The 27,853-nt window shown below is 47.9% G+C and overlaps 2 protein-coding genes and 1 non-coding gene across 4 annotated transcripts in view; 2 read left to right on the top strand and 1 right to left on the bottom strand.

The window, feature by feature from the left end:
- The window catches only part of LOC100091835 (inter-alpha-trypsin inhibitor heavy chain H3), a 53,348-nt gene extending 52,222 nt beyond the window's left edge, over positions 1-1,126 (top strand). For both annotated transcript variants that reach the window (XM_029050677.2, XM_029050678.2), the window contains 2 exons: positions 186-297; positions 822-1,126. In XM_029050677.2, the coding sequence (XP_028906510.1) occupies positions 186-297; positions 822-981 (272 nt within the window). In that variant the 3' untranslated portion in view covers positions 982-1,126. The remainder of the gene's footprint in view (positions 1-185; positions 298-821) is intronic.
- Positions 1,127-5,236: 4,110 nt separating this feature from the next.
- Positions 5,237-5,374, bottom strand: LOC114807256. The gene has a single exon (XR_003755307.1). It is a non-coding gene; the product is annotated as a small nucleolar RNA SNORA7 (small nucleolar RNA).
- Positions 5,375-7,572: 2,198 nt separating this feature from the next.
- LOC100080322 (inter-alpha-trypsin inhibitor heavy chain H3-like) overlaps positions 7,573-27,853 on the top strand; it is a 38,977-nt gene continuing 18,696 nt past the window's right edge. Inside the window, exons 1-8 of the mRNA XM_029050680.2 lie at positions 7,573-7,684; positions 14,160-14,180; positions 15,166-15,332; positions 16,247-16,351; positions 23,665-23,827; positions 24,606-24,716; positions 26,336-26,461; positions 26,714-26,830. Coding sequence (XP_028906513.1) covers positions 7,589-7,684; positions 14,160-14,180; positions 15,166-15,332; positions 16,247-16,351; positions 23,665-23,827; positions 24,606-24,716; positions 26,336-26,461; positions 26,714-26,830 — 906 coding nt within the window. The 5' untranslated portion in view covers positions 7,573-7,588. The remainder of the gene's footprint in view (positions 7,685-14,159; positions 14,181-15,165; positions 15,333-16,246; positions 16,352-23,664; positions 23,828-24,605; positions 24,717-26,335; positions 26,462-26,713; positions 26,831-27,853) is intronic.

Genomic DNA, 27,853 nt, shown 5'->3' on the forward strand with positions numbered 1-27,853 from the left:
AAGGAAGGAACTTCTCTGGCTTTCACATTACACTTCTCTGTATGTTTTTGAAATTGGATATACGCTCCATGATCGATTATAGACAAAATTCCAATACCTTGTGTTACAGTCAGAAGCACATCTTGTAATACTTTTCAGTCAGACATCTAGAATGGTAATCCATTTCCACTATTGATGATTTCCAGGACAGTTTTTGCACCCAATTGATTTTGAAGTGTTCGATGTCCGGCCTGGGTCTGACCCCGCCAAACCAGATGCCACGATGATGGTGAAAAACCACAAGCTGACAGTCACCAGGTAAGCTGGCTCTTCCCGGAGGGCCTATTTTTCCCAGCAGCAACTCTCCCACTTCTCTCAACTGACCCTGATGTCCTTGGTCCTTCAACTAAGGTGGTCACTTGGACCATAGGTCAATACCACTAGACTGTAAGCTCGTTGTGGGCAGGGAATGTGTCTACCAACTCTGCTGCATTGTATTCTTGTACTCTTCCAAGGGCTTAGTACAGTGCTCTGCACACAGTCAGCACTCAATAAATGCCATCGATTGATGACCAAAGATCTTAGTACCGCTGCTTAGTACCACACCATTGCTGCTGTGTTCTGCCTTGCTCTCCATCTCCTGATGGTGACTGCCACGTTCCTGAATCATGACAAGGGTTTCTTGGTGTCTCCCATCCGGAACCCTGGATGAACCTCGGTCGTGGATCTTCGGGACAGAGATCCTGTGCAGAGGAATCAATTCTAACGCTGGTGGCTTGAACAGCGCCACTCACCTGCTCTCGTCCCTGCCAGCACCAAACACTTGGCAATTTGTCTTTCAGGGGCTGGCAGAAGGACTACAGGAAGGACCCCCGGCACGGCACCAAGGTCTCCTGTTGGTTCGTTCACAACAACGGGGCCGGACTGATTGACGGCAGCCACACGGACTACATCGTCCCGGACATATTTTACTGTGGGGATTCTCCCGCTACTTCATTATGAAAAGTCACATTACCTTGGCGTATCGGGATTCCTTCAATTCCAAGGCCACTCTCTGTTGTGCGTGAATAAGGGATATTCACTGAGGGGCTTTCTTTGGACAGTCTCCTCTAGACTATAAACTCAATGTGGGCAGGGATTGCATCTACCAAGTCTGTTGTGTTGTACTTTCCCAAGTCCTTGATATAGTGCTCTGCACACAGTAAGTGCTCAATAAACAACCATTGATTGATTGATTGATCCATCGACCAATCAGCAGAACCTGTAGGGTGCAAGCAAGAGGAAGGCCCTAAAATGGGAAAGCTTTTGCTGGTTGGAATCTGGGAGGCAGCCCATTTTCTTTTCCAAGATCTACATAACACCCTTCCCCACCTTTATTTTTTAACGAGAGGAGTCATTCTTTTCCCCAGCCTTTCTGTCCGTAATCGTTACATCTTGTGTGAGGTGTTTTCTGTTAAAAAAATGCCTGCATTCCGTGCTGAGATATTTGTATTTCAGTAATGGTAATGAGTCCTACAAACACATTCTTTGATATGGTCAAACTTGAATTTGGGTTAGAGGTGGTTGATTTAAGGGGTCTTTAGAAACCCAAATACTTTAGAGACTGAATGAACTAAATTTCTAGTTGGGCTGACTCCAACTAGGAATGTCACATGCCTAGACAATGATTTGTACAAAGTAGGAGTTCGATCCATACTGTTGCCACAGATTCTCACATGGGCCATTGACCAATTTCTGGAAAGGAATGATTTCAAAAGTCATCATTTTCTACTGAAAACACAATGATCTCTGCCAGAGAGGCCTCATTTCCCAGGGAAGAGAGTGGGGGAGAGTGGGAGGAGATAGGAGAGAGGGGAGGCTACCTGTTTGAGCAGAGCTGGCAAATGAGGAGCAGTGTTGCATAGTGGATAGAGCACGGGCCCAGGAGTCAGAAGGTCATGGGTTCTAATTCCTGCTCCGCCACTTGTCTGCTGTGTGACCTTGGGCACATCACTTAACTTCTCTGTGCCTCACTTCCCTCATCTGTAAAATGGAGATTATGACTGCGAACCCTATGTGGGACAGGGACTGTGTCCAACTCTATTAGCTGGTATCTACTCCAGTGCTTAGAGCAGTGTCTGGCACATAGTAAGTGCTTTTCAAATACCATCATTATTAATTACCTTGTACTGGGGCCACTGCGCGGTAGTAATCCAACTGAGCCCAAGACTTTGTGGAGTGCTGCAGGAGAAAACATCTGCTGGCAATTCCTTATGGTAACTTTCCTCCGTTTGTGTGGGACTGCTGGAAAAACATGAGTTACAAATGGAGCTATTTCCAATTTGTGTTCTCTAGTCCAAACCAGTCATCATTATATTAACATCAATGTTAAACTAGAGTAATGATTAGGGCTTCACTTCCAGGCCACGTTGGATTAGCCCAAAAAATTTGGGCATTTGCTGGTGAGCTGGCTGGTGACCCAGGCCCCTGGGTTAAAATCTTCCCTGAGCTTGGTTGCACCTCTACTTGGCTTCTAGGGAAACAGCGTGGCCTAGTGGAAGGAGCACGGGCCTGGTGGGGTCAGAGGACCTGAGTTCTAACCCCAGCTCTGCCTGCTGTGTGTGACCTGGGGCAATTCACTTCACTTCTCTGTGCCTCAGTTTCCTCATCTGTAAAATGGGGATTCAATATCTGTTCTCCCTCCTCCTTAGACTGTGAACCTCATGTGGGCCATGGGCTGTATCTGATCTGATTATCTTGTATCTACTCCAGTACTTAGTACAGTGCTTGGCACACAGTAAGTGCTTAACAAGTGCCATGCTTAATTACGATTAGGCCTATCCTGTCTCCACTCCACAGTTATCAGCACCCATCTCACGCATCTGCTTCTCAAACCGAATCCCTGCTCTTTCCCCTTCTTCTGCCACTCATTAGTTCCCTTTAACCTGCCCTCTGGCCCCTGATCCACACTTTCCAGGAAGAGGTGGGGAGGACTTCAACATTTACTTTGGCTTTCTCTCTAGCCTGGGCTGACCTACTCGGGCCTTTGCCTCTATGTTGAGTTGTCCCAGCAAGGGGCAAGAAAAGTCATACTGCTGCCTGAATCCCAAACCCCACAGGCCTCCTGGTGTCTCCTCTTTGGCCAGGCTGGAGGAGAGACCAAAGGGGCTGTGAGACCAAGGAATTGGAGCCAGAAACCTGAGCCGAAGTCCTTCAAGGCTCGGATAGGGTTAGGTTCCGGTGGCAGCGGAAGCTGCTCCCCTGCTTGGCAAAAAAGGGAAACTTGCCACCTCCCAGGAATCTCCCTGCAAAGTCCTGACAAGCATGAGATGAAGATGGGGAAGGAAACAAAGTGGGGCTCTAAAAAGCAGCAGTTTAGCCAGAGAAGCAGGGAAGCAGCATAACCTAGTAGATAGAGCATGGGTCTGGGAATCAGAAGGACCTGGGTTCTAATCCCAGCTCTGCCACTTGCCTGATGTGTGATCGTGGGCAAATCACTTCACTTCTCTGGGCTTCAGTTACCTCATCTGTAAAATGGGGATTAAAACTGTGAGCCCCATGTAGGACAGGGATTTTGTCCAACCGGATCTGCTTGTGTCCACCTCACCGCTTAGTATGGTGCCTGGCACATAGTAAGTGCTTAACAGACACCATCATTATTATTATTATTATTATTATTATTAATTGCAAGGTAGGGCTGTTGGGAACATAGTCTCCTAGGTGCTACAGTCTGAAAGAACAGAGAGGGATGGCAGTACCAAAATTGGTCAACTCTTCTAATCTGATGCCCACAGCCACAGTTGGCCCCCTCCAATCTGAGTCTAGCTCAAGCCTTACAAATTTCAGGGGCCAACAGTCAGCATCAAACAGAAACTCCTTACCATTGGCTTTAAAGCCCAGCATGACTCAGTGGAAAAGGCATGGGCTTAGGAGTCAAGGGTCATGGGTTCTAATCCTGGGTCCGCCACCTGTCAGCAATGTGACTTTGGGCAAGTCACTTAAATTCTCGGTGCCTCAGTTACCTCATCTGTAAAATGGGGATTAAGACTGTGAGCCTCACATGGGACAACCTGATAACCTTGTATCTACCCCAGCGCTTAGAACAGTGCTTGGCACATAGTAAGCGCTTAACAAATACCAACATTATTATTATTATTGTTATTCCCTTTCCCCATCCTAGCTCACTTCCCTGATTTCCTATTACTACAACCCAGCTCGCACGCTTCGTTCCATTAATGCCAACCAATTCACTGTACCTTGATCTCGTCTATCTCGCCGCCAACCTCTCGCCCATGCCCTGACCCTGGTTTGGAATGCCTTCCCTCTTCATAACCGACAGACGATCACTCTCCCCGCCTTCAAAGCCTTATTAATAGCACATCTCCTCCAAGAAGCCTTCCCCGACTAAGCCCTTGTTTCCTCTTTTCCTGCTCTCTTCTGCGTCACCCTTGTACTTAAATTTGCACCCTTTATTCACTCCTCCCTTGGCCCCACAGCACTTACATACATATCCATAATGTATTTATACTGATGCCTGTATCCTCCTCAAAACTATAAGCTCATTGTGGACAGGGAACATGTCTACCACTCTGTTATATTGTACTCTCCACCAAATGCTTAATATGGTTCTCTGCACACATTAAGTGCTTAATAAATACTGTTGATTAATTGATTGATTGATCAGGAGATAGTGGACTCCAGTTCCAGCTCTGCCACTGAACTGTTGGGGACCTGAACGTCTCTGCGCTTCAGTCTCCTCAACTGCAAAATGGGGCTGAATCAATGCTATTTACTGTGTGCAAAGCCCTGGATTAAGCACTTGGGAGACTGCAATACAACAGAGTTGGTAGACATATTTCCGGTCCTCAAGGAGCTTACAGTCTAGAAGAGGAGCTTGCAGTCCCAGGGGGATAATAATCTCAGCCACTCCCTACATCATAAATACATTGAAAGGACAAAATGATTAAGGCATGTGAAACCATTTTGGAGAAAATGAATAGGGTCCTTCTCGTTCAAGATATTATTATTATTTCTTAGCACTGTTCTAAGCACTGGGATCTTGTCTTGTCTTATGCTGTCGAGTCATCTCCGACCCATAGCGACTCCATTGCCACATCTCTCCCAGAATGCCCCACCTCCATCTGCAATCACTCTGGTAATGTGTTTTCTTGGTAAAAATAGGGAAGTGGTTTGCCAGTGCCTTCTTCCCTGAAGTAAATTTGAGTCCCCACCCTCGACTCTCTCCCATGACGCTGCTGCCCAACACGGGTGAGTTTTGACTTGTAGCAGATTGCCTTCCACTCACTAGTCACTGCCCAAGCTAGGAGTGGAATGGACAGGCCTCTGCTTGACTCTTCCTCCCATAGCCGAGTCTGGTAAAGTACTGGAAACTCTCCAGGTGCGATCCTGAGCAAGCACTAGGGTAGGTACAAATTAATCAGGTTGGACACAGTACCTGTCCCATATGGAGCTCTTAATCCCCATTTTACAATTGAGGTAACTGAGGTCCAGAGAAGTTAAGCGACTAGCCCAAGGTCATACAGCACATATGTGGCAGAGCTGGGATTAGAACCCAGGTCCTTCTGATTCCCAGGCCCATATTCTATCCACTAAGCCATGCGGCTTCTCTATTTGCAAATAATTTGTTTATATTAATATCTTTCTCCCCCTCTAGACTGTGAGCTCCTTGTGGCCAGGGAACATGTCTACCCAGTCTGTTATGCTGCACTCTCCCAAGCGCTTAGGACAGTGCTCTGCACACAGGTGTGTATATATCTAGAATTCTATTCATTTATAATGATGCTACTGATGCCTGTTTACTTGTTTTGATATCTGTCTAACCCCTTCTAGACAGTGAGCCTGTTGTAGGCAGGGATTGTCTCTGTTGCTGAATTGTACTTCCCAAGTGCTTAGTACAGTGCTCTGCACAAAGTAAGCGCTCAATAAATACGATTGGATGAAAGTAAGTGCTTAATAAGTATGATTGATCGATTGATTGACACATATGCATGGGTGCTAAGGAAGGTGATATGACAAGGAACCCCACAAGGTCTTGGGATCCCATTGGCAGAGTCGGGGTGGTGGGGGGAGGATTCGAGGCTGCAAAGACTGCAGAAATAGCTGCAAGCCATTGTCCTCTTCCTTCCAAGCCTGACCCAATATACTTACATTGTCACCCATGAAAGGAAGCCAGTGGGATTGTGCACTGTGTGTGGAGAGTGGATGAGAGCAGTATCCCTGAGTGAGATGAAGGGGAGGTGACACTAGGTCAAGAAAAGGAACACTCTTAGGGGAGCTTAGAGACTTTCATCGACTCGCTCCTCCTTGCCTCCCACCTTCAATCCATTCACCCATCTAGCTGCCACATCTAGAGTCACATGCTCATCTCCAATGTACTCTTCTTGTTTGTTTGTTTATCTAGGTGGGTTTCTGCCTTTATTTTTTTTGTCTTTCTGTTGCACTCTGGGGACATCTCTGTCCTAAAGAGGGGTGTGTGAGTGTGTGTTTTTGTGGTATTTGTGAATGGATCTGTTTATTGTTGCATTGTCCTCTCCCAAGCACTTAGTGCAATAGCATGCACACAGTAAGCACTCAATAAATATGGTTGAATGTGTGTGTGTGTGTTGTTTCTGGTGTCTGTGTCCCTGTATACATATCCTGCCTCTGTGTGTCTGAGTCGCCCAGGGCAGGCCTTAAAACTCTCTCCTTCCATACTCCCTTAAGGGGTGGAGTTTTTCTTTTTTTTTTAACTTATCTCTTTGGGAAAAGGCAACTCTCTACACAAGTCAGAGCCAGTTTCTCCTTGTAGCTCTTCCCCGAGTCTCAGGGCAGGTCCAGATCCCATCAAAAGAGCTGGAGAAAAGGCCACGAAGGAGTGAGGTGAGAGGGTGGCCAGGGAGGTTCAGTAGCAGTGGCCAGGGAGGAGACGCTCTTCCTCATTCATTCATTCAATCGTATTTATTGAGCGCTTATTATGTGCAGAGCACTGTACTAAGCACTTGGAATATACAAGCAATGGAAATCAGTGGGAAAGGAGAAGAGGAGGGGGAATCTTTGGCTGGATAGACAGACCCAGGAAGCCTTAGGAAACTTGATGTTGTAAGTACAACTGGCTCTTCAATCCAACTGGGGAAACAGTTCTTTTTATATGTGTTAAGCGCTTAGTGGGGTAGATATGAGCTAATCAGGTTGGACACAGTTCATGTTCCATATGGGTCTCACAGTGTTAATCCCCATTTTATAGCTGAGGAAAGTGAAGCACAGAGAAAGAGTTAACATAGAATGAACACATACTCTCCCAAGCGCTTAGTACAGTGCTCTGCACATAGTAAGTCCTCAATAAAGATCACACTGACGATGATAGCTGAGAGACAGAGAAGTGATAAAAGTTAACAGGCACAATTGAATATATCAGTCACAGAAAATGAATAAATACTAGAGGGGTGATGTAGTTCATGGGAGGTCATGATGGGGAAGATGGGAAAATCTACTTTAGAGTATCTATGTTACTTTTAAATTAATATTTAACCTAGGTTTTCCCGTGATGCTATTTGTTAACACTCTGCAAACAGGAGACCCTTTATAAGCAGGACTATCCAAGGTGAGTCCTTAGTCAGTTCATTTCTCCAACATGGATCGTCGCTTGCGACGATTCATCTTACTGACCCTCCTCGTTTCTGAGCTCGTCACTTCGGACTTCGTGATAAAGCCACATAGGAGCTTCAGGGTAAGCCCCCTCAAAGCTTCCTCCCTGCAGGGCAGAAGTTTGGTAGTTTTCTGGGGTTGGGGCATGCCCGGCGGAGTGCAGGGGGACGGGGAGGCCCCTCTGTGCTGTGGAGCTCCCTGGGGACAGTGGGCAGAAGGCAGGGGTTCCCCCAGGCTGCTGAACCTATGGGACGTGCAGGCAGAGGAGCAACTCAAGAGGCAGCATTATGAGTTCTTCTGCCAAGGAAGGTGGGAACCTGAGAGGACTGGAGGAGAAAGGAAAATCAGAGTTGGTGTTAGGCAGCTGGGGGTGGGGAGAGAGGTAGAGAGGCGAAGTTGTAATGACGGAATGAGGGGAGGGTAGTGGAGACAGGTAGCATGGGAACCAGGGGCAATCACTAACCAGCAAATCTAATGCCCATTTTTCCAAGTTCCCCACACTCCCTGGGAACCATAATGACCCTTTCCGAGGTTATTACTAAGCAGGACATTCCTCATCTTCCCTCATAAATCCAGTCCTCCTCCTGACTTTCCCGTCTCTGGGGATAACAGCACCACTCCCCCCATCCGGGAAGCCCGCAACCTTGGCCACTGACCTTGATTTCTTCCAGCCTTTCAGACCTCCCATTCAAAGAACTCAAAATCTTGCCAATTCTTTCTCTAAAATGACTCACCCTTTCCTCTCCCTCTAATCAGCTACCAACTTGGTCCAAGCTCATGTCATATCACGATTAGACTACTGTACTGGGCTCCTCGTTGGTTTCTTGGCCACCAGCCTCTCCCCTGCCAATTCAGGCCAACTCCACACCACTGCACAGATCATCTTCTTGAAGTGTTGCTCAGCTCATATCTCTTCACACCTCAAAAATATCCATTATTTGAGGCAATGCATGGGCAGTGTGACTGCCCATCTCCCTCACATCAAAAGCAGAAACTCCTGACCAATGACTAGAGAAGCAGTGTGGCTCAGTGGAAAGAGCCGGGCTTGGGAGTCAGAGGTCATGGGTTCGAATCCCAGCTCTGCCACTTGTCAGCTGTGTGACTGTGGGCAAGTCACTTAACTTCTCTGTGCCTCAGTTCTCTCATCTGTAAAATGGGGATTAACTGTGAGCCTCATGTGGGACAACCTGATTACCCTGTATCTAACCCAGTGCTTAGAACAGTGCTCTGCACATAGTAAGCGCTTAACAAATACCAACATTATTATTATTACTTCAAGGCTCCGACACTATTATTATTCCGACACTAAGGATCTCCCCCACCGCCCCTCCCCGCCCCCGCAGACCCCCCAGCCACCAGCTCCCATTGTGCTCCCCTGCTCAATCCTGGGGACATTGTGCTCCCCTGCTCGGGCCCGGGGAAACTGTGCTCCCCTGCTGGGCCCTGGGGACATTGTGCTCCCCTGCCCGGCCCTGGGGACATTGTGTCCCCCTGCTCGGGCCCGGGGACATTGTCCTCCCAAACCGCCCCCCCCACCCTACTCCGCCTGAAGCAGCCATTTTGGGAAGGCCTCACCCCCTCTTCCCCCGTGAGGTGATTCATCTACCCGCCCCCACCCCGGGCGACAATGTCCTTGTTCTCACCGTGTTACCTTACCTTAGCCGCCGCCTACGCCCGCAACCCACCCCGGACAACCTCAGGGCCCCCGCCACCGCCTCACAGACATTTGGTCATGAGCTCCGGGACTCTCCTGACCGCTAGCCTTTTGACTTTGATTTTGATCAGGTCGACCCTTAGTCAAGTCGACCCCCAACCCTGGTCATCGCCCGCTTATTAACACTATTTTATTGTATCATACTGTATCATGTTACTATATTACCAATTTCGCTTGTTATTGTTTATTGTTGTCAGTGCTGCCACCCACCTCTCTGGCCTCACCATGTCGCTCCACCACCCCCTCCTCCCTCCTGCCCCTTCCAATCCTCCCCTTCCCCTTCCCTCTCTTGCCCAGCTCTTTCCCGCTCTCTCCTCCTCCCTAGAACCCCGCTTTACCAGCGCCACCCCTCTTCCCCCTCCCCCTACTCTCCCCCCCACCAAGCCCCCTCCTCACACCCTCCCCTCTTCCCTCTTCCCCACCCACGCCCCATCCCAGTCCTCCTGTCCCACCTCCACCCCTCCTCCCCCTCTCCCCATCCAGGGCCCCGCCACCTCCTTCCCATCCAAACCCTCCCCTCCCCCCGCCCTTTCCTCCCTCCCCCCCTTGCACCCACAGCTACTTTCAAGTTTGGCCTCTGGAACCCCTGCTTCATTACAGGTACACTACCTTTCATTCATGACCTTTTCCTTTCCCGCTGTCTCCTCCTCCTCGCCCTTTCGGAAACTTGGCTCACTCCCGAAGACACGGTCTCCGCCGCTGCTCTCGCCAGCGGTGGCCTCTCCTTCTCCTACTCCCCCAGACTTTCCGGAAAGGGAGGAGGCGTCGGCTTCCTCCTCTCACCCCGTTGCCGCTTCCGCACTATCTCTCCTCCCCCTTCCCTCTCCTTCCCCTCCTTCGAAGCCCATATCATTCGCCTCTACCACCCCCTCCAGATACTTGTAGTCGTCATCTACCACCCTCCTGGTCCCACCTCCGACTTCTTCAACCACCTAGACCCCTTTCTCACCTTCCTTCTCTCCTTCCTTCTGCCCACTCTGATCCTCGGAGACTTCAACATCCACATGGATGTACCCGATGACTCCTCTGCCGCCCGCCTGCTATCCCTCCTCGACTCTGCCGACCTCCTGCTCCACCATACCTCGCCCACTCACCGACTCGGTCACACCCTCGATCTCGTCATCTCCTACGGCTGCACTCCCTCCTCCCTCACCAACTCTGAAATCCCTCTCTCTGACCATAACCTTCTCACCTACCTCATCTCTCACACTCCCTCCCCTTGCAAATCTTTGCTACTCCCCCACAGAGACCTCTGCTCTCTTGATCCCATCCATCTTTCCAAAAGCATCTCTCCCCACCTTGCCCCCCGTCCTCTCTTCCCACTCTCGATGATCAGGTCACCGCTCTCAACTCCACCCACTCTACTCATCTCGACTCTCTCGCCCCCCTTTTCCTTCGCCGCTCTCGCTCCACTAACCCACAGCCCTGGGTCACCACCTCTGTCCGTCTCCTACGCTCCTATGCTCGAGCTGCCGAGTGCTGCTGGCGAAAGTCCAAGCACCAAGCCGACCTCATACATTTCAAATTTATCCTTTCCTGCCTTAACTCTGCCCTCTCTTCTGCCAGGCAAAACTTCTCCTCCCTCATCGACACCCATGCCCGTCACCCCCGCCAATTGTTCTGGACCTTTAACTCTCTCCTTAGGCCCCCTGTTCCTCCCCCTCCCCCATCCCTCACCCCCAGTGATCTGGCCACCTACTTCATCACAAAAATGAACACAATCAGGTCTGAGCTCCCCAGAGTCACCCCTCCCCCTCTTGCTCCCCCCCCCAACCCTCTCCCCTACTTTCCCATCCTTTCTGCAATATCCTCAGAGGAGATCTCCTCCCTCCTCGCAAGTGCCACCCCCTCCACCTGCGCCTCGGACCCCATTCCCACTCACCTTATAAAAACCATCATCCCTGCCCTCCTCCCCTCTTAACTTCTATCTTTAACCACTCACTCTCCAATGGCTTCTTCCCCTCTGCCTTCAAACATGCCCATGTCTCCCCCATCCTAAAAAAACCCTCTCTCGACCCCACTTCCCCCTCCAGTTATCACCCTATCTCCCTACTACCCTTCCTTTCCAAAATCCTAGAACGAGTCGTCTACACTCGCTGCCTAGAATTCCTTAACTCCGATTCTCTCCTGGACCCCTTCCAATCTGGCTTCCGTCCCCTCCACTCTACCGAGACTGCTCTCTCTAAGGTCACCCATGACCTCCTTCTTGCCAAATCCAATGGCTCCTACTCCATTCTAATCCTCCTTGACCTCTCAGCTGCCTTTGACGCTGTCGACCATCCCCTTCTCCTCCACACCTTATCTCACCTTGGCTTCACGGACTCCGTCCTCTCCTGGTTCTCCTCTTATCTCTCTGGCCGGTCATTCTAGGTCTCCTTCGCAGGCTCCTCCTCCCTCTCCCATCCTCTAACTGTTGGAGTTCCTCAAGGGTCAGTTCTTGGCCCTCTTCTGTTCTCCATTTACACTCACTCCCTCGGTGAACTCATTCGCTCTCACGGTTTCAACTACCATCTCTATGCAGATGACACACAGACGGCTTCAACTACCATCTCTACGCAGTTGATACACAGATCTACATCTCTGCCCTTGTCCTCTCCACCTCCCTTCAGGCTCGTATCTCCTCCTGCCTCCAGGACATCTCCACCTGGATGTCTGCCCGCCACCTAAACCTCAACATGACCAAAACTGAGCTCCTCATCTTCCCTCCCAAGCCCGGTCCACTCCCAGACTTCCCTATCACCGTGGATGGTACGACCATCCTTCCCGTCTCTCAGTCCCGCAACCTCGGTGTCATCTTCGACTTGTCTCTCTCGTTCACCCCACACATCCGATCCATTACCAACACCTGCCGGTCTCACCTTTACAATATCGCCAAGATCCACCCTTTCCTCTCCACCCAAACGGCTACCTTACTGCTACGGGCTCTCGTAATATCGGCTAGACTACTGTGTCAGCCTTCTCTCTGATCTCCCTTCCTCCTCTCTCTCCCCGCTCCAGTCTATTCTTCACTCCGCTGCCCAGATCATCTTCCTGCAGAAACGATCTGGGCATGTCACTCCCCTTCTTAAAAACTCCAGTGGTTGCCTATCAACCTCCACACAAAAACAAAAACTTCTCACTCTAGGCTTCAAGGCTCTCCATCACCTTGCCCCCTCCTACCTCTCCTCCCTTCTTTCTTTCTACTGCCCACCCCGCATGCTCCACTCCTCTGCCACCCACCTCCTCACCGTCCCTCGGTCTCACCTATCCCGCCGTCAACCCCCGGGCCATGTCCTCCCGCGGTCCTGGAATGCTCTCCCTCCTCACCTCCACCAAACTAATTCTCTTCCCCTCTTCAAATCCCTACTTAAAGCTCACCTCCAAGAGGCCTTCCCAGACTGAGCTGCCCTTTTCCCTCTGCTCCCTCTACCTCCCCCTTCACCTCTCTGCAGCTAACGCTCTTCTCCCATCTCTCCCTCTTCTCCTCCCCCATCCCGTCCCATCCCCTCAGCACTGTACTCGTCCGCTCAACTGTATATATCTTCATCACCCTATTTATTTTGTTTAATGGGATGTACATCACCCTGATTCTATTTATTTGCTATTGTTTTAATGAGATGTTCTTCCCCTTGACTCTATTTATTGCCATTGTTTTGTCTGTCTCCCCCGATTAGACCGTAAGCCTGTCAAAGGGCAGGGACTGTCTCTATCTGTTGCCGACTTGTTCATTCCAAGCGCTTAGTACAGTGCTCTGCACATAGTAAGTGCTCAATAAATACTATTGAATGAATGAATGAAAGGCTCTTCACCAGCTCTCTCCATTTTACCTATCGGCTTGCTTCACCCTTGATTCCCCAGATCACCCTGCAAGTGTGCCTCACTCTTGACTCCCGCCTCCGACTCCTTGCTCAAGCTGTTCCCCCAGACTGGAACACCCTCCCCAACCAAATCCAGTGGATTCCACGTCTCCTCATCGTCAAAGCCTTCCTAAAATTCCGCCTCCTCCAGGAAGTTTTCCCCGGTTCACAATGCTCTTATCATATCAACCCAAGCTCCCTCCTTAACATTTCTGTATTTTATTCCTCTCCCCAGAATTTATCCCCAGTTATTTATTCAGGTATTTCATCCTGATCTATAATCCTACTTCCAGTTATATCCTTATTCCTTTTTCTGCTTTCACTATCTGCAAATAATTTTTGTCTGTCTCCTGCATTAAACTGAATTAGTACCTTGAGAGCAGGAAACATGTGTCTTGCTAATGTTGAAACTCTCCCAAGTAGTTCAGTGCCTAGCTTGTCTACTCAGAAGACACTCAATGAATATTAAGTGTGAGAAGCAGCGTGGTCTAATGGCAAGAGCATAGGCCGGGGACTCAGAGGACTTGGATTCTAATCCCATCTCCACCACGTATTGGCTGTATGACCCTGGGCAAGTCACTTCACTTTTCAGTGCCTCAATTACCTCATCTGTAAAATGTCCCCATGTTAGACTATGAATTCTAAATGGAAAAGGGACTGTGTCCAACCTGCTTATCATGTATCTACCCCAGTGATTAGTATAGTGCCTGGCCCATAGTAAGCGCTTAAAAAATAAGGTTTTAAAAATCTTTAATTATTTGATTCAAAAGTATCCCCAGGTCTATATCTCAAGGATTATAGGTCCTGCTTCACTTCAGAGTTGATGAAAATTGCTTGTTCTTAAAGTCCTTAATGGTTTTTAAAGGCTGCCAGGCACAAACTGTCAGCGCCCCTTTATGATTACCCAAAAAGAGATGTTGTTCCACAGACTTTGGTGAGAAAAAAGCTTGCTTTGTAAGTATTTTTGCCCCTTCAACACTCTGACGTATCTATCTTTGTTTTTGCAGAAGCGGAGTCTCCCGGATACGGTAAGTGCTTCCCCGATTCTGGGATTTGATTACCAAATCTAGTTTTTTATACTACCAGTGGAGAGGTCCAAGTGTCTTTAAGTTAGTAAAGGGTGTCACAAACTCATCTGTGGGTTGTCACCTTGAGAGGAGTAGAATGGATGTTCTGTTATTTGCCAAACAGATCACTGTGTGGCTGGCAGGAAGTAAGAATAGGAGTTAGGGAAAGGAGAGAGAGTGAGATTTCAAACCCTCAAAACAAGAGATTTTTCAAAAATGTCTGAGGGGGATGTGTTGTTTTAGGCTAACATCTGGTCAATCCTGCCATCCAGTTGTCATGGCAACCTTCACTTTCTCCACATATGGGGAAAATTAAGTGCCAAACCGGCCTTCTGAAAAGCTGCTGACTTTCAAGGGATTGTGGAGGGGGTTGGGAAGATTTAGTAAGAGGGGGGAGTTGTACCATGACTGTGGTTCTCATAGTTTCGAAGGCTTTCCAAACATGGAGCCCATGTAGGATGGAGGCAAGCAATTTGGATTCAAAATGGCTGATCTGCTACCCATGGATGGCCACCCACAGTCATGGCCATGAGCACTGACTTTTGAGAGAGAGCAAGTCCTTTCTTTCACCCATTGTGGAAGGCCCCCAAGAGCCAAGCCTTGGGGAGATGGGGTGTCACCTGGGGGGTGTGGCTTGGAAGAGCAGGGACTGGGCTGAGATCCGTCCCCCTGAACTGGGGGTTGGTTTAACTCCTAATCACACTCTTGAGGTCCCCACAAGACTTCACTGGAGCATGTAGTGACCCGGGGATTTGGCTGCAGTGACTGCATTCTCTCGACTCTGACTTTAAAATCTCCCTTACCCTTGGATTCCTTGGTTTTGAGAGGAAGCCCAGCTGGGCTCCCATCTCCTCCTATTTCCCCCCTCTTCTCCCCCTTCCGCCCCCCACTGCCATTCTCCCTCTCTGCCTGAGAATTGCCAAAGAACTCACCATCGCTCCTTCAGGTCCTCAATGGCATTGAGGTTTACAGCACCAAAATCACCTGCAAAGTGACCTCTCGCTTTGCCCACAATGTTGTCGTCACCCGCGCGGTCAATCGCGCCGACACCGCCAAGGAGATTACTTTTGATGTGGAGCTCCCCAAGACAGCCTTCATCACTAACTTCACCATGTAAGTATTTTCTCTGCAGCCACGTCCCGTGCCGAGGACTGCCAGCTAGAGGCCGTCCAGGAGACAGAGTTGGAGAGAAATGGAAATCTACAGCCATCAGAGTTTTGGGCACTTTGGCTCGGGAATAGCGAGTGAGAAATAGCAGCGCAAACATAATCTGATTTGGGGTGGATGTCACATGCTGAATGGGACTATTGTTGACAATACACAAGCTGAGAGACAAGCTAGGACGATATGGGAACTGGAGATCAAATGGGAGGTTTACAAATGTCTCTTGGGATCCAAGGTCAATGGTTCTCTCCCCAGGGTCTGCACTGAACACAGCCTCTGGGGTAAACCTAGGTCTTTGGGAATTAAGTCAGTCGTTGGCATTACAGAGGGAACTTTGTTGAAGCTGCTGGAAATTCCCCCTCAGTGATGAATTCCCCAGGGAATGCTAACTACCTGCTGATACAGTCAGAGAGGCCCAGTGCCGTCTCAGGGCCGGAAGTTATAATTGGAGCACAGTTGGCACTTTTGTTCATTTGTCTTCCACAAACCTTTTGAATTTTACCTACAGGACATAAGCCAGACCGTCCCAAACACCCTTTATTCCATAAGCCTTTGGTCCTACCAATGACGATTTTGCCAAGTGTGTAGTCAAGAGAAATCTGTACCTGAATATCTCCAGGCCCTGTCTGATGTAGCTACTGTCCCGAAAGGGATTCTAGATCTGGGAATCTAGATCTGGGATCCGTCTTGCACTGGTCAGGAAGAAAATGGTGTGGGAATTTGGCTGAATAGAGAGATGCGTTCTATCGTATTTATTGAGCACTTACTTTGTGCAGAGCACTGTACTAAGTGCTTCTGGTCTGGGCTCAGCTGAGGTGTCACAGATCTCATCTTATTTGCATTGGTGTTTTCTGTTGCTTTAGGACAATCGATGGGGTCACCTACTCTGGAAACATAAAGGAAAAAGAAGTTGCCAAAAAACAATATGACAAAGCAGTGTCTCAGGGTAAAACTGCGGGATTAGTCAAGTAAGTTGCCGCTTTGCTTCCGATCCCATTGCCAGGAATGGAACTGACTTCCTGCAGCGGGAACTTAAGACTACTTTGGAATCAAGAGTGTGCAGTGGGGGTGAGCTGGGTTGGATCCAGAGTGTGATAAACACCAGTGATTTTTGTCATCCATCAGTCCAATCAAATGCTCAAAAATTACACTTTCAAAACCTGACCTCTGCCTGACCACTGTCTGGCTGCTGTCCAAACAAAGAGGTTGTCATAAACATGCTCATCTGTTACATGTAGTGACAGTAATAATAGTCATATTTACTGAGTGTCTTCTGAATGCAATGTGCTGTGCTAAGCATTTGGAAAAGTACAAGGCACGTTTCCTGCCCACAAGGGGCTTATACGCTAATGGAGGAGACAGAGACAGAAATATAGACCATGCATATATACAGAAAGGCTGAGGGTGGCCACAGATGAATAAATATCTAAGTGCGAGAGGAAATCAAGGAATGGGTGAGAATTGGGCTACTGATTAGTAAGGGGAGGCTTGTTGGAGGAGATGGGATTTTAGGAGGTCTTTGAAGGTGGGGAGGGTTGAGGTCTGGCTTATTTGGGGGGAAGAAATGAATAAATATCTAAGTACGAGAGGAGATCAAGGAATGGGTGAGAATTGGGCTACTGATTAGTAAGGGGAGGCTTGTTGGAGGAGATGGGATTTTAGGAGGTCTTTGAAGGTGGGGAGGGTTGAGGTCTGGCTTATTTGGGGGGAAGGGAGTTCTGGGTGCTGGGGATATGAGGAAGGGAATGGAGGTAAGACAAAAGCTAGTTCCAACTAGGAGGTGGCCTTGGGAGGAGAGAAGAGTACAAGCAGGGAAGCAGTGGGTGAGGAGTGTACTTCCCTTTGCTCTACCTCCCCGTCCCTGCCCCACAGTACTTGTGTATATATGTACATATCTATAATTCTATTTATCCATATTAATGCCTGTTTACTTGTTTTATGTGTATATATCTATAATTCTATGTATTTATATTAATGCTATTGATGCCTGCTTACTTGTTTAGATGTCTGTCTCCCCCGGCTTCTAGACTGTGAGCCTGTTGTAGGCAGGGATCGCCTCACATTGTTGCTGAATTGTGCTTTCCAAGCGCTTAGTACAGAGCTCTGCACACAATAAGCGCTCAGTAAATAAAATAGAATGAATGAATGAATGAATGAAAGTGAAGCCTCCCCCTCCAGACTGTAAGCTTGTTTTGGGCAGAAAATGTGTCTACCAACTCTGTTATATTATTATATTGTACTCTCCCAAGCACTTAGTAAAGAGCTCTGCACACAATAAGTGCTCAATAAATAAGATTGATTGTTTGGAGAGAGCTGGTGGAGAGCTCTGAAGCTAATAGTAAGGAATTTTGGCCTAATTGGAAGCAGTGTGACCTAGTGCAAAGTGGCTTGGAACTCAGAGGATCTGGGCTCTAATACCAACTTTGCCACTTGCCTGCTGTGTTACCTTGGGCGAATCATTTAACTTCTCTATAGCTCAGTTCCCTCATCTGTAAAATGGGGATTAAATCCTACTCCCTTCTACTTAGACTGCGAGAGCCCCATGGGGGACAGGAACTGTGTTCATTCATTCATTAATCATATTTATTCATTAATTCATTCAATCATATTTATTGAGCGCTTGTTGTGTGCAGAGCACTGTACTAAGCACTTGGAAAATACAATTCAGCAATAGAGATAATCCCTGCCCACACCAGGTTTACTGTGTGCAGAGCACTGTACTAAGTGCTTGGGAGAGGACAATACAACAAGAAACAGACACATTCCTGCCCACAACAAGCTTACAGTCTAGAGGTGGGGAGACAGACATTAATATAAACAAATATGCTATAGATATGTACATAAGTGCTGTGGGGCTGGGAGTGGGGAAGAACAAAGGGAGCAAGTCAGGGTGATGAAGAAGGGAGTGGGAGAAGAGGAAAAGGGGAGTTTAGTCAAGGAAGGCCTCTTGGAGGAGATGTGCCTTCAATAAGGTCTTGAATGGGGGGAGAGTAATTGTCTGTCAGATTTGAGGAGGGAGGGTGTTCCAGGCCAGAGGCAGGACGTGGGCGGGGGGTCGGTCGTGAGACGGACGAGACCAAGGTACAGTGAGAAGGTTAACATTAGAGGAGCGAAGTGTGCGGGATGGAATGTAGTAGGAGAATAGTGAGGTGAGATAGGAGGGGACAAGGTGAATGACTGCTTTAAAGCTAATGGAGAGGAGTTTTTGTTGGATACAGAGGTGGATGGGCAACCACTAGAGTTTTCTGAGGAGTAGGGTGACATGTCCTGAATGTTTTTGTAGACAAATGATCCAGGCAGAAGAGTGAAGTATGGACTGGAGTGGGGAGAGACAGGAGGCTGGGAGGTCAGCAAGGAGGCTGATGCAGTAATCCAGGAGGGATAGGATGAATGATTGCATTAACACGATAGCAGTTTGGATAGAGAGGTAAGGGCGGGTTTTAGCGATGTTGTGAAGGAGGGACTGACAGGATTTAGTGATGGATTGAATATATGTCCAACCCGATGGTCTTTTATCTATCCCAGTTCTTAGTACAATGCTTAACTCATAATAAGTGTTTAGTAAATGTCATTATTAATGTGGAAGGAGATGGGTAACCACCTGAGGGTTTTGAGAAGAAGGGCGATGTCTTGTGAGTAGTGCTTCAGGAAGATGATTTGAGCAAGCAGTGAGGAGTATGGACTGAAAGATGGAGAGGCTAGAGGCAGGGAGAATAGCGAGAAGGCCAATACAATAGATCGATTTGAGATATGACAAGCATTTGAACTATGAGGATAATTCTCAAGTCCACCTATGACAATAATAATAATAATAATGATAATAATAATTACGGTATTTGTTAAGCGCTTACTATGTGCCAAGCACTGTTCTAAGTGCTGGGGATAGATACAAGGTAATCAGATTGTCCTACGTGGGGCTCCCAGTCTTAATCCCCATTTTACAGATGAGGTAACTGAGGCACAGAGAAGTTAAGTGACTTGCCCAAAGTCACACAGCAGACAAGTGGTGGAGACGGGATTAGAACCCACATCCTCTGACTCCCAAGCCCAGGTTCTTGCCACTAAGCCACACTGCTTCTCTTTCAATTCCTGATCGCTCTCCCTCTCTGCAGTCTCGCATTTCCTCCTGCCTTCAGGACATCTCTACCTGGATGTCCCACTGGCACCTCAAATTTAACATGTCCAAAACAGAATTTCTCATCTTCCCACCCAAACCCTTTCCTCCCCATTTTTATAATCACTGTAGACAACACCACTAGCCTCCCTGTCTCATATGCCCATAACCTTGGCATTATCCTTGACTCATCTCTCTCATTTGACCCACATATTCGATCTGTCACCAAATCCTGTCAGTTCTACCTTCAAATCTCAAGAATTTGCCCCTTCCTTTCCAACCAAACTGCTACTCCACTGATCCAAGCACTTATATCATATTTCCCTTCAACTACTGCATCAGCCTCCTTGCTGTCATCCCTGCCTCCAGTCTCTCCCCCTTTCAGCCAGTACTTCACTCTGCTACCTGGATCACTTGTCTAAAAAAACCATTCTGCACACATCCCCCCATTCCTCAAAAACCTTCGATGGTTGCCCATTTATCTCATCAAAAGAAACTCCTTACTACTGGATTTAAGGTAATAATAATGATGATGATGATGATGGTATTTGTTAAATGCTTATTATGTGCCAAGCACTATTCTGAGTGCTGCAGTAGATAGAAGGTGCGTGAGATAGAAGGTGCAGTGATAGAAGGTGAGAAGCAGCGTGGCGTAGTGGAAAGAGCACGGGCTTTGGAGTCAGGGCTCATGAGTTTGAATCCCAGCTCTGCCACTTGTCAGCTGTGTGACTGTGGGCAAGTCACTTAACTTCTCTGTGCCTCAGTTCCCTCATCTGTAAAATGGGGATTAAGACTGTGAGCCCCACGTGGGACAACCTGATTCCCCTGTGTTTACCCCAGCGCTTAGAACAGTGCTCTGCACATAGTAAGCACTTAACAAATACCAACATTATTATTATTATTATTAAGGTAATCAGGTTGTCCCAGGTGGGGCTCACAGTCTTAACTTCTCGGTGCCTCAATTACCTCATCTGTAAAATGGAGATTAAGTGGCTTGTCCAAAGACAAGTAGTGGAGCCGGGATACTTGATTACCTCTCCCTCTCCTACCTAATTTCAATGATCTCCTAATACAACCTATCCCACACACTTTGCTCGTCTAGTACAAACCTACTCACCATGCCTCGATCTTGTCTCTTTTGTCTCCAACCCCTTACTCACAACTTCCCCCGGCCCAGAACTCCCTCCCACTTCATATTCAACAGACCACCACTCTCTCCATCTTCAAAGCTCTACTAAAATCATATCCCCTCCAAGAAGCCTACCTGACTAACCTCTCTTTTCCCCAGTCGGTTCGCCTTCACTTCTAAATTGCCTATGCAGTTGGATTTGTACCCTGTAAGTACTTTGATACTTGTCCATCATCTAGCCCCCCAGCACTCATGTCCATATCCCTTTATTCTGCCCCCTTCCCCTATCTGTTATTTTAATGCCTGTCTCCCTCTGTAGACTGAAAGCTCCTTGTGAGTAGGGATAGATCTACCTACTCTTTTGTATTGTACTCTCAAGTGCTTAATACAGTGCTGTGCACACAGTAAGCACTCAGTAGACACCACCGAGTGATTGACTCATTGACTGTATGGGTGCAGAGGAAGGAACAGATCTGCAAGAGGCTTGTGAGGAAAAACTGACTGGCAGAAAACTGACTGGCAGTATGCAGCAGAATGGATGTGAGAATGGAATGATAGTGAGGAGTCAAGGATGATTCGAGGTTTGTGGCTTGAATCACAGGGAGTTTGGTGGTATTGACAGGAGAGATGGGGAAGTTGGGGAGGAAGGGAAGATTTAGGAGGAAAGATAATAAGTTCAATTTTGGACATGTTGAGTTCGAGGTGCTGGCATCCAATGGGAGGTGTCCTGGAAACAAGAGATGTGAGATTGGAAAGAGGATGAAAGATGAGGGCCAGAGAAGTAGATTGGCAAATTGTCCTCATAGAGCTGGTAGCTGGCACTATGTGAGTGGATGAGTTCCCCCAAGAGAGGGTTAAGGGATTGAGGAGGAGATTTAGGAGAGAGTAGAACCCAGTGGACTTGGCTAGGAGGAAGTCCTTGGTGACTTTGGAGAGTGTGCCCAACTGTAATTGGATGATGGAGAGGAAGTGAAGGCAGCGGGTGTATACAACCCTTCCAAGGAGTTTGGACAGGAAAGGGAGGAGGGAGAAGAGGCCATAGCTGGAAAAGTCTATGAGATCCAGAGAGGATATTTTCAATATAGGGCAGATGAGTGTATTTAAAGGCAGAGGGGAAGGAGTCATGAGAAAGAGAGAAAAAGAAAGAATTAGAGAGAAAGGTTTAAGATAGTGGTGAGGAGGGAGAGAAAAGGATGAGAGCAAGTATTTTTTAAGAGATGAGAGGCAGTGGAGTGAGAAACACAGGTAGAGGGGACTAGAGGGAGAAATATTTCCTGATTCTGTTTGTTCTTTTCTATTTTTCTCCTCTCTGTGAGGCATTCTGTATGTCTGTCACCTCCATCAGACTGTAAATTCTTGAAGGCAAGGCCTGTGTCTTTTACCTCTTTTATACTTTCCCAAAGGCTTATTATAGTGTTTGTTCACAATAAGTGCTAATGAATACCATACACTGATTAATTGATGGCAAAATAAGTACAAGCCAAATGAAACTGGCTTAGATTTCCTCCCTAGCCAATACAGTTTAAATGTCCCTTGTCTATTACCGTGGACTCTAAATTCATTTGTTAATGTGCCAGGCACTGTCCTAAGCATTGGGTTAGATACAAGCTAATCAGGTTGGACACAGTCCAAACTCTACATAGGGCTCACATTCTCAATCCCCATTTTACAGATGAGGGGACTGAGGCACAGAGAAGTAAAGTGACTTGCCCAAGATCACACAGCAGATAAGTGGTGGAGCTGGGATTAGAACCCAGGTTCCAGGTGCTCTATCCACTGGACAATACTGCTTCTTGTGGACAGGGAACATGTCTACCAACTCTGGTGTACTGCAAGCACTTAGCGCAGTGCTCCGCATTAATTCATTCAACAGTATTTATTGAGCACTTACTATGTGCAGAGCACTGTACTAAGCACTTGGAATGTACCATTTGGCAACAGAATGTACAATTTGGCAACTCTGAACACAGTAAGTGCTCAATAAATACCATTGATTGCACAAATCGATCCTCCTCTTGCCACTTAAAGGATCCAGAGAAGAGAGACGTTAGTCCCTATGCCTAAACTAGAGGAATGCTGTGTAAGTAGGAAGTCCAGGACTCGTCTCTTGCCACTGGTAGAAGCAGCAGCACCAACTGGTGCCTGAGCCACTGCCCTTAGGACACACTGCTCACCCTGATTGGTCAAGGGGTGAGGAAAGGTTCCCCCCTTTTATACGTGAATTGGGTGAAAGGGGCTCCAACCCACAGACCGGATTTCACCACCCACAGTATCGTCTTGGAATACGGAGGACAGCTCTTGTTTTTAATCCCGGGGAATCGTGCGATCATTCAGGGAAGGATTAAACTACCACAGTCTCAGAACATTCGAGGGCGGGTAGACTCGGGGAATGTTCTACTAATGGGAACTATTCTGCTTTCTCTGTCTTGGTCAGCTACCTGCAGGAGTCAGGACCCAACCCCAGGAGTTGTTTTGCCTATACGTTCCGATGACATTGGCTGAAGAGTTTCCCTCATTCTTAAATGCCTCCGAACTCCGGCTCGGCTCCCTCTCCCCACACGGGGGCCTTAGGGCAGCCTTTATGGTGACCAGCCTGAAAATGGGCCCTAGGACAGAGTGGCCAGTTGGAGCGAATCCCCAAGTATCTGGCCGTCCTTCCCTCTAAGGAGCGCAGAGAGGCTGATCATCCTGTGACCCTGACCTTGAGGCTCAATAGCTCTCACCATCTTAGAGGCTCCCTGAGATGGAAACGGTCACCTCCTCCCACAGAGACAAAACCCTTCCCCAGTGAAAGGGACGCCGTCTATCACCCTCCAGAGGGTTATGGGCCAAGTCTGAGGCTGTTGGGCCTTGCGGAGACCAGGAATGGTCAGGACTCAACTGGAGTCTGGCGTGTCTGAAGATGGCTGTTTCCCAAAGAAAACGGTGACAGGAAAGTTGCCTGGGCATCGTGGAGTCACATCCAGAGTCATGGCTTCACCTAGAGTTCACCATCAGTACTTTTCTGGTTCATCATTTCCTGGTTTCCCCACTTCCAGGGCCTCGGGGAGGAAACTGGAAAAGTTTACCGTTTCAGTCAATGTCGCAGCTGGCAGTAAAGTCACTTTTGAGCTGATCTATGAGGAGTTGCTGAAGCGGCATTTGGGGAAATACGAGATGTTCCTTAAAATTCAACCCAAGCAGCTGATCAATCACTTTGAGGTAAAATGTACTTAGGTTTTTTCTGTCCCTCAGAGCCACAGACGCCAACAAGAGAGCAGTGTGGAATCTGGTTAACCACTGATTAAATGTGTGAAAGCAGGTGCTTGTCTTCTCTCCCACGATACCTAGGCCCTCAGAAAGAAGATCTAACCAATGGACCTACCCTCAGTCGGACAGCCTTGGGAAAGCTTCCTGAAGGAAATGGGTCTTTAGCTGTGATGTTGAGAGAAGGGAAGGAGGTGCCCTGGTGGACCGGGCCGGGGAGGTTATTCCAGGCAGAGGGACGGCATGGGCAAGGGATCGGAGACAGGAAAGGGGGTTAGGGGTCAGGAGCCTACAAGATGGTCAGGTTGGCTGGAACAGAGAGGACAGGCTGAGGTAGAGCAAGAGATGGAGGTGAAACTTTGTGATATTTGTTAAGTATTTACTATGTGCCAAGCACTGTACTAAGCGGTGGGGTAAATACAATATGTCCAGGTCCCCTATGGGACTCACAGTCTAAGTAGGAGGAAGAACAGGTACTGAATCATTATTTTACAGATAAGGGAACTGAGGCATAGAGAAGTGACTTGCCCAAGGTCACACAGCAGATAAGTGGTGGAGTCAGGATTAGAACTCAAGTCCTCTGACTCCCAGGCCGGTGCTTTTTCCTCTAACCGGGCTGCTGGAGAGTTAAGCAAGTTCATTTTTCTGGTCCAGAGATGACTCTAGCTCTTCTAACTCAGTCCCTCACTGTCTTTGCCCTTATTTATTATTTTCCTTAATTTTTTTTTTTTAGATAGAGGCTGACATCTTTGAACCCCAGGGTATCAGCTCACTGGACGCAGAGGCGACATTCATGACCAACGACCTGCTAGGAGTACTTACCAAATCCTTCTCAGGAAAAAAGGTCTGGTGGAAAGCCGTGGAGAATTAGAGCAGGGCACTTGCAAGTCTGTGACTTTAAGTTCGTCATCCGATGGGTATTTTGGAAACATTTGGCTTAGAGCCTGGGGAGTGGAGATTTTATCCCTAGGGAGGTGATGTTTAGACAGAATTCCCAGTGGAAGCAGCCATCCATGTTAGAGAGGGCTAAGGATGGCAGTATTGTCAGCCCTTTTATGCAACTTTTCTCTCTCTTACTGAGTTAAGGTTGGATTATAAATTATTTATTTCTATCAGTGTCCATCTCCCCCTCCAGGCCGTAAACTTGCTGTGGGCAAGGAACGTGTCTACCAAAAAATACGTGTCTACCATAAATACCACTGATGATTGATGATCAGAGACCATCTTGGGGGCAGGGAACTATATTATGTAGGCACATCTCAAAAAGTCTAGGTCTGGATTCTCTCTCCCAGGCCCCAGACATTTTCTCCCTTTCCCTCCATTACCCTCTCTATCCTTTGACAGGTTTCCACTGAGGTGCAGTCAGTGCTATTATTGAGCACTTACTGGGTGCAGAGCACTGTATTACATGTATGGGAGAGTACCAGAGTTGGTAGACACAATCCAATGTCAACATTTTGCTCCTTCGCTTGACCTAGGGCAACCTCCCTCCAGAATCTTCCTCCTACTTTCAAATCCCCATCAGTCTTCTCTTCTCCCCAGAGACTCTTTATTTGAGGAATGTCTACTCTGAGTCACTACTGGACAAAGAGCCCACCTTCTCTCCCCAGCATAAACCATTACCAAACTCAGCTCTAGATAGGTGCACTCTGTTGGGTTTGTGAATTTTCTGAGTTTTATAAAGTGTCCAGATCTGTATATGTGTTAAAGAGAAAAGATCAGGCTATGAATCTTCTCCCAAGTTGGGAGAAGTGGAGGAAAGCTGTCAGTAACCCTACTGGCCAAAGTTTGGCTAGATGTGATAGGAGACAAAATGTTCCTTGAGGCCCTTCTCCCTTTATGATCATCTCTCCATCTTCCACCACTCACTCCCTCCTTCCCAAGCCTGTCCAAAATTCCCCCACTGAGAGTGACAGCTGGAAGCTGTTCATTCTGTGCACTTTGGTGATTAGTGAACTCAAAGGCACTCAGTCCAACCAGATAAGGCTGATGAGCACTAGAGTTTCCACTCCTAACCAATAACTAACCATTAACATGAGAAGCAGCATGGCCTAGTGGATAGAGCATGGGCCCGGGAGTCAGAAGGACCTGGATTCTAACCCCTGCTCCACCATTAGTCTGCTGTGTGACCTTGGGCAAGTCATTTAACTTCTCTGTGCCTCAATCACTTCATCTGTAAAATGGGGATTAAGAATGTGAGCCCCATGCGGGACAGGGACTGTGTCCAACCTGACAACCATGTATCTAACCCAGCACTTCATACAGTGCCTGGCACATAGTAAGCGCTTAACAAGTACCATAAAAAAAACCCAAACAAACAAACAAAAAACTGACCACTCCTAGGTACTAATCTAATCACACTGGCCTCAGCATATGCCCAGGTGTAGTGGAAACATTTCTTGGAGAGTTTGTTTCCTTTCGAAACTCTGCACTGTTTAAGGAAAATGCTTTTACTCTCCTCAGGGTCACGTGTCTTTCAAGCCAACCCTGGATCAGCAACGTTCATGCTTAAACTGCACCACCTCTATGATGAATGGAGATTTTACAATAACATACGACGTGGTCAGGGAATCGCCAGCTAATGTGCAGGTAAAGCCAACTTCTTGACCATGTGGTCCTTCTACCCAGGCTGAGAAGGGACAAGAGACAGGAGAGTGAATTACAGGTCTCAGTCGCTGTGCTATCTTGCGACCTCTTGAAGGAGGTATAAGGCAAAAGGGGTCGGCAGGTGGTGGGGGAAGGGAAGGGGAGTCGGGACAACAAATTCTCTGTTCTCACCTACAAGGCCGGCACGTTGTTTTCAAGTCCTACATTTGTAGATTCTTGTCCTCTGTTTTTCAGATTGTCAATGGATATTTTGTGCACTTCTTTGCCCCCAAAGATCTCCCAGTTGTGCCCAAGAATGTGGTCTTCGTCATTGATGTCAGTGGTTCGATGTACGGTCGGAAACTTGTTCAGGTAACTCTCCTACATAATTACCAAGATTAGCTTGCAAAGTTGGAAAGACACACTTTAGAGGAATCTATTTTATGGGACAATGGAGGAGGTTGCTGGGGGGGAGGGGAGTTAATAAGTGCCCATCTGCCTTTAAAATAACCCCCCAGATCATTCCTTGTATATATAGCCCCTCGTATGTACATGGTGCCTGACCAGAGAAGGCTATCAGTCAATCAATCAATCAATCAATCAATTAATGGTATTTCTTCAGCACTTACTGTGTGCAGAGCACTGTTCTAAGCACTTGAGAGAGGACAGTGTAACAGGATTGGTGGCTGAAGGGCCTCCCCCAATCCCATCCCTTCCTCCAGAGGTTGGGCTGTCTCCAGGGCAGCTCTGGGAGTGCAAGAATGGTCCCCCCATCTACCTTTGACCCTGGATACCTTTTTGCCCCAATCCAACTTTTTTTGAGTGCATTGGCTTTTTGAGTGATTCTCACCCATACAGCATGTAATAGTATGGCCTAGTGGATAGAGCCCGGGCCTGGGAGTCAGAAGGTCATGGGTTCTAATCCATGGCTCTGCCACTTGTCTGCTGTGTGACCTTGGGCAAGTCACTTCACTTCTCTGGGCCTCAGTTACCTCATCTGGAAAATGAGGATTGAGACTTGTGAGCCCCACATGGGACGAGGACTGTGTCCCATCCAATTTGCTTGTATTCACCCCGAAGCTTGGTACAGTGCTTGGCACATAGTAAGCGCTTAACAAATACCATTATTATTATTATTATTAATAGTAATAGTGAAGTGCTTACTATGTGCCAAACACTATCCTAAGCACTGGGGGGGGGGTGGATACAAGATAATCAGGTCAGATACAGTCCATGTCCCATATGGGACTCACAGTCTAAATCATAGGGAGAACAGGTACTGAATCCCCATTTTACAGATGAGGAAACTGAGGCACAGAGAAGTTAAATGACTTGCCCATGGTCACAAAGCAGGTGAATGGCAGAGCTGGGATTAGAACTCAGGCCCTTTGACTT

This window comes from Ornithorhynchus anatinus, chromosome X1 (assembly GCF_004115215.2).
Source record: "Ornithorhynchus anatinus isolate Pmale09 chromosome X1, mOrnAna1.pri.v4, whole genome shotgun sequence".
In the NCBI taxonomy this organism is placed as follows: domain Eukaryota; kingdom Metazoa; phylum Chordata; class Mammalia; order Monotremata; family Ornithorhynchidae; genus Ornithorhynchus; species Ornithorhynchus anatinus.